The sequence below is a fragment of the Saccopteryx bilineata genome, chromosome 3 (assembly GCF_036850765.1).
Source record: "Saccopteryx bilineata isolate mSacBil1 chromosome 3, mSacBil1_pri_phased_curated, whole genome shotgun sequence".
Taxonomy (NCBI): domain Eukaryota; kingdom Metazoa; phylum Chordata; class Mammalia; order Chiroptera; family Emballonuridae; genus Saccopteryx; species Saccopteryx bilineata.
Genome location: NC_089492.1, coordinates 16690062 through 16703238, shown reverse-complemented (window position 1 = coordinate 16703238; position 13177 = coordinate 16690062). Strand labels below are relative to the sequence as shown.

General features: G+C 41.7%; 1 protein-coding gene across 5 annotated transcripts in view; it reads right to left on the bottom strand.

The window, feature by feature from the left end:
• Window positions 1-2719: 2719 nt before the first annotated feature.
• The window catches only part of TAF2 (TATA-box binding protein associated factor 2), a 79230-nt gene continuing 68772 nt past the window's right edge, over window positions 2720-13177 (bottom strand). For 3 of the 5 annotated variants that reach the window (XM_066265758.1, XM_066265760.1, XM_066265762.1), the window contains one exon: window positions 2720-4149. In XM_066265758.1, coding sequence (XP_066121855.1) covers window positions 3860-4149 — 290 coding nt within the window. In that variant the 3' untranslated portion in view covers window positions 2720-3859. The remainder of the gene's footprint in view (window positions 4150-13177) is intronic. The other 2 variants (XM_066265759.1, XM_066265761.1) reach the window with 1 other exon arrangement.

The window sequence follows — 13177 nt, the reverse complement described above, 5'->3', positions numbered from 1 at the left end:
TGTCAACCAGAAAAAGAAATTAACCCACAATAACCAAAATATTTGACAGATGAGGAAAACCAGCTATACCGCATCTTGTGCTACAAAAATCTAAACAGTATTGGCAGGTAAGTGAGCACACAGGTCCATGAAACCAGCCCAAATGTATTAGAGAACTTAGCATTTAACACTTGAAATCTGGAGAGAAAAGATGTTTTAAATACATGCTATTGGGCATTCAGAAAGGGCAAAAATGTGGGATCCCTATGTCCTACCATGTAGCAAAGCAAATCCCAGGTGACTTCCAGTTAAATAAAGGATATAAACTTAAAATATAAAGCTTTAGAATAGAAGCCCTAGCCGGACAGCTCAGCCATCCTGAAGAACAGAGGTTGCTGGTTCAATCCCCAATCAGGGCACATACAGGAATAGATCTATGTTCCTCTCTCTCTCCCTTCTTCTCTTGCTAATATCAATCAATCAATTTTTAATAAAAATAAAATAGAAAGGGGAAAATTCTTTTATAACCATGCAATCATACTAACCTTTGTTAGCATGACACAAAATGATAGTTATGAAAGATAAGCTATAGAAAAATAAAAAAATTTCTCGTTATCATTTGTTAAAAAAAAATGTATTACTGTACAGACTTATTCTGGAAAGACACACGTAACACTGGCCACAGTGACCGTCTCTGGGGAGTGGACTGGGACTTTCCCCTAGAACTGTGTGTTGTTATGTGTCATTACCTATTTCACAAAGATGGATCATTGTTTGCATTGTCTGCTCCTAGCCATCAGCCTAAATATCTGAAAGCTCACCTTTTAAACATTCTGCATAAGAAACATAAAATATAAATATGCAATTTAGAAGTAACATGATTCCTAGTACATGCTGGATATAAAAGAGGTACTTAGCTATTACTTGTCACCATCTTCCTACAATATATATATTGTAGTATCTCTTCATATATATATATGTATATATATATGTATTTTTTTTGTGTGTGTGGGAGAGACAGAGAGAGGGATAGAAAGGAAGGGAGAGAGATGAGAAACATCAATTCTTCGTTGTGGTTCCTTCGTTGTTCATTGATTGATTTCTCTTATGTGCCTTGACCGGGGGGCTACAGCAGACTGAGTGACCCCTTGCTCAAGCCAGCGACCTTGGACTCAAGCTGGTGAGCTTTGTTCAAATTATATGAGTTCGTGCTCCAGCTGGTGACCTCGGGTCTCAAACCTGGGTCCTCTGCATCCCAGTCTGAGGCTCTATCCACTGTGCCACCACCTGGTCAGGCTGTCTTCCTACAATATTAACAGTTATTTTGAAATACAGGCAGTCCCTGGATTTTGAATGAAATAGGTCCTCTAGGTTTGTCCTTAACTTGAATTTGTATATATGTTGGAACAGGTACATTGGCTTTTTAAATGCAATTTAGACAGATGTTTGTCTTAACAGTATTCACTTTTATTTTTCTGCTCATTTAAATACTTAAACATTTTCAAATACAACCTTAAACAATCTTGGATGATGCAGAAGATGGTGGACTTGTTGGAGAGGATGGGATTGGTGTTGAGAGTCGGGGTTTGATTCTGCTGCTGGACTCGGTTCCCTGAAGGAGGCATCATGGGAGGTTTGTTGGAGAGAATGGGATTACTGTTAAGAGTCGGGGTTTGATTCTGCTGCCGGACTCAGTTCCCTGAAGGAGGCATCATGGGAGGTTTGTTGGAGAGGATGGGATTGGTGTTAAGAGTCGGGGTTTGATTCTGCTGCTGGACTCAGTTCCCTGAAGGAGGCATCATGGGAGGTTTGTTGGGGAGGATGGGATTGGTGTTAAGAGTCGGGGTTTGATTCTGCTGCCGGACTCAGTTCCCTGAAGGAGGCGTCAAGGGAGGTTTGTACAGAGCTTTTCTTTTTCTCGTCATAAATGGCCCTGAAGCATCTCAGGCCGCCGGTAACTATACGGTAGATGTTGGTGACCCTCCCTGTATCAGGATCTTGCTCCTCTAACTTTGCCATTCCTGCTTCAATGAGACAAAAAGCATCAGCTAACTCTTTTGTAGAAAACTTGATTCTGGAGTTTCTAGGTCCGTTTTTTTCCCTAAATGTTATCATCTGCTGCTCTAGTTCCATAAGGTCTTCACTGGTTAGTTCTTTGCCATGGGAGCCAATAACTGTATCATTTTCACTGATGTCCACCTGCAGTTGACTATCAGTAACACTTATGGCGCTCCGTTCATAAGTACAAGCTATACGTAAGTCGGGTGTTTGTAACTTAGGATTTACCATACATCATTACTATTTTTAAAGTTGAAAATTCTATGTATGGTGTCACTGTATACTGTAATACAAAATATTCCATTTTCCCCAAAATAATTTCAGTTAGCCAACACTATCATTTGAAATCTTTAAATCACTGCATCTAGGCCCTTTAACATCTGACCACAGTCTCTTTGCACATCCACTCCAGGCAAAAGTGCTGATTCTCCTTCCTGCATGTGCCCTTGCTATCTTCCACACTCTGAAAAATTCCTTTTTCTCCCACCTCCACCCACTGAAACCATTCTACCTCAAGGGCCAGCTCAAATCCCACCTATCACAAAGCTCTCCACAAACTTTGCAGATATCTATATCTATATCTATATAGATATATACACACATACACATACACACACATATATATATATATATACACAGAGAAAGGTAACAAAAGGTACAAAAAGATAAAAAAGCAAAAGGATCAATTTAAAAAGTTATTTATTAAACAAATTAAATACAAATAAAAGTATATTTAAAAGTCTAACATTACTAGATTGGGAAAAAGTATCTCCAAACTTCCTAATGATAAGAGAAATGATAAAAATATAACATGTATGAAAAAATTTTTAAACAAAGAATAAAGTACGTGGTAAATTCAGAAGTAAAAACAAAAACATACAAACCACTGAAGTATGAAACCAACATTCATATGTTCTTAAATGCTTATGGTACACTCATATGAGGGCTAAACTGTCTGTGTCCAAGTTAACAAACAGTAAATAAACACTGTTTCAAGGTATCATAATTTGTGTTACACAGAAATAATTTTTAAAATGTACTGGGTGTGTAAGTTGTTCATATTCAGCCAACATACCCTACATATGGATATATTCACTTAACGAAAAAATAGCATAATTGAACAGCTTGATTTGATATCTGGATTGATAGTTCTGTTAAATTTCAACATCTTAACTGCCAAATGCATTATCAAAGAAGTTAGTCAATTTTTTTAAAAAAGCTGCTTCTGAAAATTTCAGTCTTGTTTATAAATTCTGATGCTTCGAGTCTATGGTACGTGTACACACACTCTCTCTCACACACACACACACACACACACACTGCGCTAGAGAAGACTCCGAGGGACAAGCTCCACCTTCTTGAGTCGACGCGTCGGCGTTGGCGTTGCACGGAACGTAGCACTGGAAAGAGCGGTTGCACCACAGAGCTGGCGGGAGCTTCTGTTCAGAACTTGGCCCGATACACATTCATCAAAGGCCTTCAAACAGCACTGACTGTGGCAGCACACAGGAGGCCACGGTGTGAATGGGGACCCTGGAGGACACGATGGCCTTTATGAGAATGGTCTGTTCTGCATGTGTGCACGCTCGCTTTAAGGAAGAAACAGGATGAAATGGTTTATTCAGAACATTAACACATTTTCCTTATCACATCCCAACTGTATAAATGATATAAATCAAATGTTTAGAATTTAAATGGATTCTGAATTTCTATGAGGCAATTTTTTTGTTGTTTTAGCTTTTATCACCCTGCAGAGCCCACAGCCCTAGCTCCGTCCAGTTCTAGCGCCCCCAGCCGCCGCCGGCACGGTCCCCTGCGCCCCTCAGTCGGACAGAGAGGGCGAGCGCGCGGACCGGCCGCTGGCGGGGCTGGGGAACGTGAAGGGCTCCTTGTCCTTGTCTTTACTGTCGTGCTTGTGCTTGTGTTTGTGCTTGTGTTTGTGCTTCTTCTTCTTCTTCTTATGCTCGTGGTGGTGGTGGTGGTGGTGCTCGCCGTGCTTGGCGGACGCAGACTCCTTAGGGAAGGCCGAGAGCGGGGCCACCGCGGGGTGCATGCTCATCTCCAGGGGCGCCTGCTCTTTACCTTCAAGGTCAAAAAAGGCCATGTCAGTTCCTGTTGATAACAAGGAAAGTGAGATGAAAGTAAGGGGGCGCTGATGACCGTACAGAAAAGGGACCCCAAGGGCTTATCACTTCCAAGGGAACCTTTAGGAGTGAGGGAAGTATCGTTCGAGCGCACACAAACCAGTTTGCAGCACTGTGGCCAGGAAGTTGAGAATTTCAATTCCTGTAGTCTACAGAGTATGGCACGCACCAGAGCATCACCAAACCATCTTCTAAACATCAACATGTAATGGTTCCAAGTACTAGGAAGGCAGTAATGGTTACACTTGTGTTACAGCCTAAGGCCCACACTGGTCAATGAAAACACAGCCCCTTGAGCTGGGCGGGGTGCACGAAGCAGCGCTGTGACACCTGGACACCACTGGACACCCGGTGTCACACTCAGCCACTGAAATGACAACTCAACAAAACCCCAATCTCTCGAGTTTCTTAAGTGAGAGCTTCTAGGGACAGGCAAAGCAAGCACTGTAAGGGTATTCAGCACCCTTAGCTTAAGAAACCAGGAAAAGGTGGGGAGTGTATGAAGAGAATGTCTCTACTTAAGGATAATAGTGTCGTTAAAATAAAACCAAACCAAAGCTGAGCCTCAGGAGACCTGTGCCCCAGAACCGGGTTCTGCTGCTAACCTTCTGCATAGCTCACCAAAAAATGATCAAAAGTCTTTGAAAGTTCTTTCCATTTCTAACATTCTACCAGTGCAGGAACCTACAAGAGCCGTTTTCACACTCCGGTGTCCAAAAATGGCTTCCTCCAAAGCAGGGAATCCCTGACCACAGCCGAAGAAAAATTCTTTGTTCCTTCCTCTCAGTTAACCTTACAGTTTTACATGCAGCCACCTAAGCAAAGAGCCTGAGAATCACCCCAGCTCCCCACCTTCTACATCTAACTGGTTACCGAGTCTCACTGACTCTCACAAGTCTCTCTGACCTCTGCCCACCGACCCTGTCTGCAGGTGTATCTGTTAACTCCAGCCAGTTCCCCCTCGGGGTGTAGTACTAGTCTCCTGTGCACTGGTTTCCTGGCCTGAGGTGTCTTCCAGTCAAACCTGCACTCGACACAGCTGCACAGCAGGAGTGCTTGGTCAGGGGCCATGTCTGGAGACAGGACAGCTGTCACACGGGTGGGGCTGGGGAGGACGTGTTACTGGCAGCCAGGGACCCGGTCAAACATCATACAAAGCACAGGACAGTCCTCTACAAGGAAGAACTCTCACGGCCAGATGCCAAGTGTCCATGCTCAGCCCTGCTGTGTCGGGGTCTTCCTAAAAACAAAGCTGATCACAGCTATCTGCTTAAAACTCAGTTCTAACTCCCTGAAGTTCAGTGAAAGTTTCTGAAAAAATTTTTTTTTATCCAAACTAAAAAACACTATGCTTTTCACTAAAATGGACTGCAATGCAGTACAGTTTCTTTCCTTTTTTAAAAGTTCTCAGCACTAATTCTGATCTAAGCCAGCCCCAAACCAGTTTTTAAAGACAGGCACTACCACGGAAATTTTCTAAAAGCGCTTTCAGCGCCAATTTTATTGAAGTTTACAATGCGCCCTGAATGTACCCTGCCGGCCTCATCGTCCACTACTCCTTCTGTCCGTTCCGGCCGGGCCTTTCCAGAACTCAGTATACTTGCAAATGTCCTCACTATGCTTCGAATGCCCTCCCTTCATTTCGGGTCTGATTAACCTATTGATTTAACAAGTATCAGGAATGACGTGGCAACTAGAGAAAACAGACCGGTGTCTTGACAGACCCAGTCTTCCTGGAGCTTACAAAGTAGCAAAGAAGAAAGAATCTGAATAACTACGGCTGAGTAATAAAAAGACAAAACACAGAGCAAAACAGGAGCAGACTCAGAGGCTTAAATTAGTTGGGGGTAGAAGTCAGAGGGAACTGTAGACAAATTCTCCAATAAGTAATGTTTAAGCTACCTTACAGAAAAGGAACAAGAAAGGAAAAACATTTCAGGCTCTTGAATAATTTAAAACTCAGCTCAAATGTTATTTCTTTGGGAACCATTCCCAAAAGTGCCCCACCCCCAAAGTTAGTTCTTTCCTATTCCCACAATGTAACACAGATGAGGAACTTGAGGCACAGGGAAGTGACCAGCCCAAGGCTGCGCTGGCAGATCTGAGCTACAGAACTGAGGAGCTGGCACCAGACTGTACGCTCTGACCCACTCACCCGTCCGCACGGAGCACAGAGCCTGGGCACACTGTGACCCACCCGGACATACTGTGACCCGCCCTTGTCTTGAGGAGGATAGGAGCCTGTCTCTCCCAGAGTTGATCTGAGTGTGTCACAAAGTATCCAGTAGCCTGACCTCCCACCTCTTCACCCCTGCCAAAGCTTGCAAACAAATTAATGTGACAGAATTATAAACTATTGTGTTTCCTTTTCAACAGATTTCAGATGAACTTAGTCCAACTAAATGCAATTGAAGGGCACTGCTTTTAAAGGTAGAGGGACAAAGCACAGAAACTGTAACAGCTCATCTGACTGGTGTTGACTGATTACTGTACTACCTGGTGTCAGGCACCGTTCCAACTTTTAGAGCAAGTGAACAAGTCAGACATAGTTCCTGCTACCACAAAGGTACATATTTTAATATTCACAAGCTTTTAGTAAAGCTTACACCAATAATAATAATGCAAAAGATAAATAAACAGATTATTTACATACAGAAGCAAGTTTGGGGATCTGTACCTTTTGCAAAAATTGGTACCCAGATATTCTTCAGAAAAAAATTGAGAGATCTGATTTATAGTATCAGTGAAATATGTCACTATACCACTGATTTTTCAACTGATATGCCGCAGGAATTTTTAAAACACGCAATACCTGACTAGTCAAGGGCTCTGACCTCTTTTCCCTTACTGTCAAATTAAAAAATGACTACAGCCAGTATAACACTAGCCACCCAGTATGAATGAATTAAAACTATACCTATTTTTCTGTCAGATTGGCAAACAATTTATTTTTTGGTGTGTTGCAGAATGTTAATTAGTTTACATGTTCCACGCGATAAAAAAAGTTTAAAATTGTTGCTCTATATGATTTTAATTAATTAATTTAATGTTATTTTTAGCTTTTTAAAAAATGACTTTATTCATTTCAGAGAGAGAGAAAAGGGGGAAGGAGCAGGAGGCATCAACTCCCATATGTACTTTGACCAGGCAAGCCCTGGGTTCCGAACTGGTGACCTCAGCATTCCTGGTCAACACTGTATCCACTGTGTCACCACAGGTCAGGCCTATATGATTTTAATTTCTATTGTAAATGATTACATGAATACAGTTTCAAGTACACAAACATAAAAGTGGTTCCATATCAAACAGAACACACAGCCAGGCGATGAGGAGAGGTAATAAGAGACTTGAAAACCTCATCAACAAAGCCCTTTTTAGCGCATATTTCATTATTTAATCAGTCTGTATCAACAGACTGTGCAGCCTTCCAGTTGGCTGTCTGCGCTACTGGAGGCCGTGGTCCTCTTCTGCACTGAGGGAAGTTTCATCCAGACCACCTGCCCAGCGACTTGGATTGCAGACAAGCCAGCAGTTATATTGGAAAATGCACTTCCCAGCAGAGGCCACTGCCAAGTGGACAACTGAGTGTATGAGGCTTAGTCTTTCCCAATGAACAGCTACAACCAATTCCAAAGTACAATTTCTTATCTAGTGGCTTTATACTTTGCATTAGAAATATTGATTATAAATCTTTTTTTTAACATTTTTCCATTGATTTGAGATAGAGAGAGAGAGAAGGGGAAAGAAAAGGAAGAGAGAGAAAGAAAAAAAGCATCAACTTGTTTTTCCACTCAGTTGTTCCGTTTATTTATGCACTCACTGGTTGCTTCTCATATGTCCCCTGACCAGATCTAACCCACAACCTCAATGTGCCGGGACAATGTTCTATCCACTCACTCACCTGGCCAGGGACTGATTCTAAATCTTAAATTGCTCTTGATTTATATGAGCCTTATTTTGAAGACAATCGATTAGCTCGACCCAAGGATAATCGTATTAGAAACCAGGACTCCTACAGACAAATGGCCAATCACAGGTCTGGGTAGATCATTAACAAGATGAGTCTGAAACACCTAGTGTAATAACAAGGAAGCTAAAGTCTTCTCAATGGATTTGAATCAACTTTTGGACAGGTTCTCACTGTTCAAAAATGGGACAATCTGAATACTGATAAGGATAATAATTATAATGGCCTGGAACTGACTGAGCATCACATTGGAGGATCTAGTTAGCCAATCCTTTATTTTGAAAATTATTAAGTAAACAGAATCAAGCCTTTCTTTTTCCTATAAGACCTATACCATTGGTAGTAATAGATGTGTGGGAATTTAGCTTTATATAAATAATCCAGTTTATAAATAAAAATGAAAAGATAAGTTAGAATATCTTACAACCCTCAGAGTTAATAAATCTAAGCCTTGAACATCTTAATGGCTAGCCTCATGAAAAGTCAACCAGACACTGTACGCTTCCAGACTGAAGAACACACCATCACCTAGAAACCTGAATCCAATTAAACTTCTAGACACAACCACAAATTCACAAGAAATACAGAGGACTCTACATGTTAATTACACCAGCGGCATACAATTAGCAAGATACAATCTTAAAACTACAGATCAAAAACCTGGTTTCTTTAACAAATACACTGTAAAGGGGGAAAAAGAAAGATAAAAAGACTGACTGAAAACTTTACATTTAAAAAGATGTAAAAAAATGTATCAACCAATTGCAATGTGTAGACCTTATGTGAACACCAATTCAAACGAATGAATTGTTAAAAATAAAAATAATGGCATTTATGAGCCAATTAAAATGTAAACAGTAACTAATTTGATGATACAGAAAAACTCAATTGTTTAAAATATAAGAATATTACTGTGGCTATGACTTTTCAAAATCCTTCTTTTAGAGAAACATACTCAATTATTTGAAAGGATGGTATGTGGAATTTGTTTCAGAGCAATCAGAGGCGGAGACTTGCAGAGTAAACAAGACTGCGCATGACCGCCACTGCCACAGCTGACTGAATGAGGGACGCATGGGGCTCACCACACGCATCCACTGCTTCCGGTTTCCACAATAAAGCACTTTCTAAAAAGGAGAAGTGAAGGCAATGTAGCTCTAAATGTTAAATGCCCACATTCTTTTGATTGAGAAAGTGCATTTCCAGAAATTTATCCCACAAATGTGCAGACATATTCTAATATTCATCAAACTAGTGTTTGTAACAGCAGCACATCTGACAAAACCTAGAGTTGCTCTATCAACCACCACCCTTTAGCTCTTAAGTTTTCATTTATTATAAACAATACTTTTTCTTTGCTTCATCTCTTATCTTTCCTAATTCTACCAAGTCTAATCCAAGGCAGTAAGAAAGTGCAATTTCCTTCCCCCGTGGAACTGTAGGTGTAACAGTCGGACCTGGACACATATACGAGTCTGCCCACGCACTGGATAAGGTCATCCAGAGAACCTCCCTTGGGAAAGTGCATTTTACCATCCCCGACAGAACATCTACACACATATCGCTTCGGGGGCGCATAAGGTCCTGGGAATGTGTCTGCATTGTTAAGATGTTCATTTGTAAGTTTATAGCATGGAGTCAGCCTCAAAATGTGTAGAAGGGTTTCAAAATATAAGAATCACTGAAAGAGTTTAAATATACATGCTAAACATTATATGGATTTTAATTAAACACTAGAGAATGATTTTAAAAAAGATTAAGTTAATGAAAGCCCGTTCAGTGCCCTGAAATAGGTCTCTATTGTAGGACAGCAGATACTGAATCTCCGCATGTATAAGACACTCCCACGTACACGACGCACCTTAATTTTGGGGTTCAAATTTTGAAAAGTAGATGTACTACATAAGTTATTGAACTCAAGTTTTATTCATCATAAAATCTATACAACTCATCACTCTCTTCAACAATGAGCACAACAAGCGTGTAAAAGCAGAAATGCAAGTAAAAAAATATGCAACCACCGTATAAGATGTACCAGTTTTTAGATCCCAAAATTTTTGAAAAAATGTGCGTCTAATACATGAAGAAATATGTATACAGAAAGAAAACAACACACATTCAGTTTTGTTGTTCTACCCAACATACAATCTTTCCTAGAGACCTAATAAAACCCACTGCGGGCAAGAGATTGCGGCAGTCCATTAACAAATGCCAAACAAACAGAAGGAGGAACAAATGCAAACCCAACAGAAAGCCTAATGTGGACATTCTTCAGCCCATCAATCAAAGTTCTGGTAACAATGAATAGCTTGCTAATTCTATTACATTATTCACATTAGGTCTATGTTTAGTTGTTCTTTTTTTTATTTTTTTTAATTTTTATTTATTTTATTTTATTTTATTTTATTTATTCATTTTTAGAGAGGAGAGAAAGAAGGGGGAGGAGCTGGAAGCATCAACTCCCATATGTGCCTTGACCAGGCAAGCCCAGGGTTTTGAACCGGTGACCTCAGCATTTCCAGGTCGACGCTTTATCCACTGCGCCACCACAGGTCAGGCAAGTCTATGTTTAAATTTAACACAAAACCTTCAGTTTCTACGAGGAGAATTGTAAAGTCTGTTCTTTGGATTCTTTAAATCACTATAAAAAATAAGTATAAAACTATGTGTTATAAGAAAAGAATCAAAGTCTGTTTTTTATAGTAGAGTTTCTAAAGAAAGACCCACAGGGCTCTCATGCTTTTTGGGTTTTGCTTTAAAGGACTTCAGGCATTGGGACAGTGCTTTGCTGACTCAGGCAGGAAGACATTACACAACCCAACCTCCAGGCAGGACCGCTCCGCTCCTAGGCTTCCCGGGAACCACCAGGGACTGCTCCCACTCCCGACTGTCCTCTGAGCTGCAGCACCGCCCCGCCCCCCCCCCCAAAGCTTACCCAATCACCACGGCAACCATAAGCCCATTCTCCAACCCCCTTCCTCACAGCAGGGGAGGGAAAAGAAACAGTACAAGCAATGAAGACAATACCCCTGCCACTTCTCCTTTCTTCCCCCAGTGGCTCACCCTGCACACCCGTACCATCGCCCTTAAGTAGTCTCACCGTTACACTCAAGGAAAGAAAATTGGGGAAAGGTTAAAAAGTAAACCATGACTTTCCTCTAAACAGTTCCCAGCTCTCTTTATCTGACCTAAGCCCCATTCCTGCTCGGTCCCTCTCAGACGACAGCAGCGACCCATTCCAGTTCTCTATTATCATCGGGCTGGCCGGCTGTAATGGACCCCTCACAGACTTAGGCTCAGCTCATGAATAAAAGAAACAGGGTCCAAACTCAGAAGCCTTGGGCCTAAGGAGGCAGCGTAAGCGAGTAAACAGACTTCCAAGTGCAAACAAAGGGAATCCATGGAATAACAGCGCATCCCTGCCTAACGGGGCCTCTCAGTTAATGCTTTCTCAAGGAGCCAGAAATTCAGATTTTATATGTAACCTCTATTTTTACTTAACTACACACATTTTATAAGACTTCTAGAGACAAAATAAAAGATGCCTCAGTTGAATAAAAAATGAAGAAGGCCCAAAAAACCCGTGTGAACTTCAGGGTCCCTAGAGACTTAAGGGAAGCCACAGCTCCCTCCATGGCTCCACGCCTCCTTTCCTGGACCTGCCACTCTCAGTCCCAGGCCCAGGGGACCACAGAGAACCCGGCCCTGCTGAGAGGCCAAGGAGAGGAAGAGCATGTTTTACTGCCCGCCTTACTGGGCTGAGCTCAAAGCTGTGCTTCAGACACTGCCAAGGCGGGCTGAAGCTGTCCCCTCTCGGAAACGCTGGTGCACACTGGCTGGGTTTCATGCTTCTGTCCTTCAGGTGTAAGTAAAGGGCTCTTACTGCCTAGTCTGGGAGTTATCCACCAACTATAACACTGCAGGAAAACTGTAGTAAGATCCCCAAAGAAATACAGGCAGAAATAAACCTTTGGAACACTACCATCTGTAAAATGAACGTTCTCTATATTCTAATAACACTTGAATTTTAAGTCTTGCTCAGTGGCCACATAAATACATTTAAAGAAATTACAAAAGCACATATATTTAAAGAATATACTCAAAATTAAGCTGTATAGACAGTCTATATGTAACGCACTGGTAAACACTCTGGGCCGTGACATAAAGAGCACTACACTGACCGCACCTAAGCTGAGGTTCTAAAGCTCTCCCATCCCCCACCTCGCGCTGTAGCTCCTCCCAGTCTTTCCCTATGACGCCCTGAGAACTAACAGACTGCAAAGAGGAGTCGCAAAAAAGTAAAAATGCATATTTTTAAGAAGTATGTCACAATAATAAAGTGCACTGGTAGGCATAAAAAGGTGTTAAGAATCTTTTCTAGACCTGGCCAATTGGCTCAGTGGTAGAGCGTCAGCCCAGCGTGTAGAAGTCCCGGATTCGATTCCCGGCCAGGGTACACAGGAGAAGCGCCCATCAACTTCTCCACCCCTCCCCCTCTCCTTCCTCTCTATCTCTTCCCCTCTGGCAGCCAAGGCTCCACTGGAGCAAAGTTGGCCTGGGAGCTGAGGATGGCTGCACAGCCTCTGCCTCAGGCAATAGAATGGCTCAGGCCACAATGGAGCAATGCTCCAGAGGGGCTGAACATCGTCACTGGTGGGCATGCTGGGTGGATCCCTGTCGGGTGCATACGGGAGTCTGTCTGTCTGCCTCCCCGCTACCTTCGGAAAAATACAAGAAAAAAAAAAAGAATCGCTTCTACATTCGTTAGTGTACCACATTTCTGAGGAAAAACCAAACAAGTATTTTCTAGAACAGGCATTTATTTGACTGTTGAATCTGGACAGATTTTATTTTTTAAAAGGCAAAAAAGACAGGAAGAAGCAATATTCTCAAATTGTTGTCAAGAAGTTTGAAACACTCTAAGTTTTATAATTTTTAAAAATGTAGGCAATTTTTCACATCTAGTAAAATTTCAGTATAATAATAAAGCAAAATTACACCAAAACAAACAAACAAACAAAACAAAACA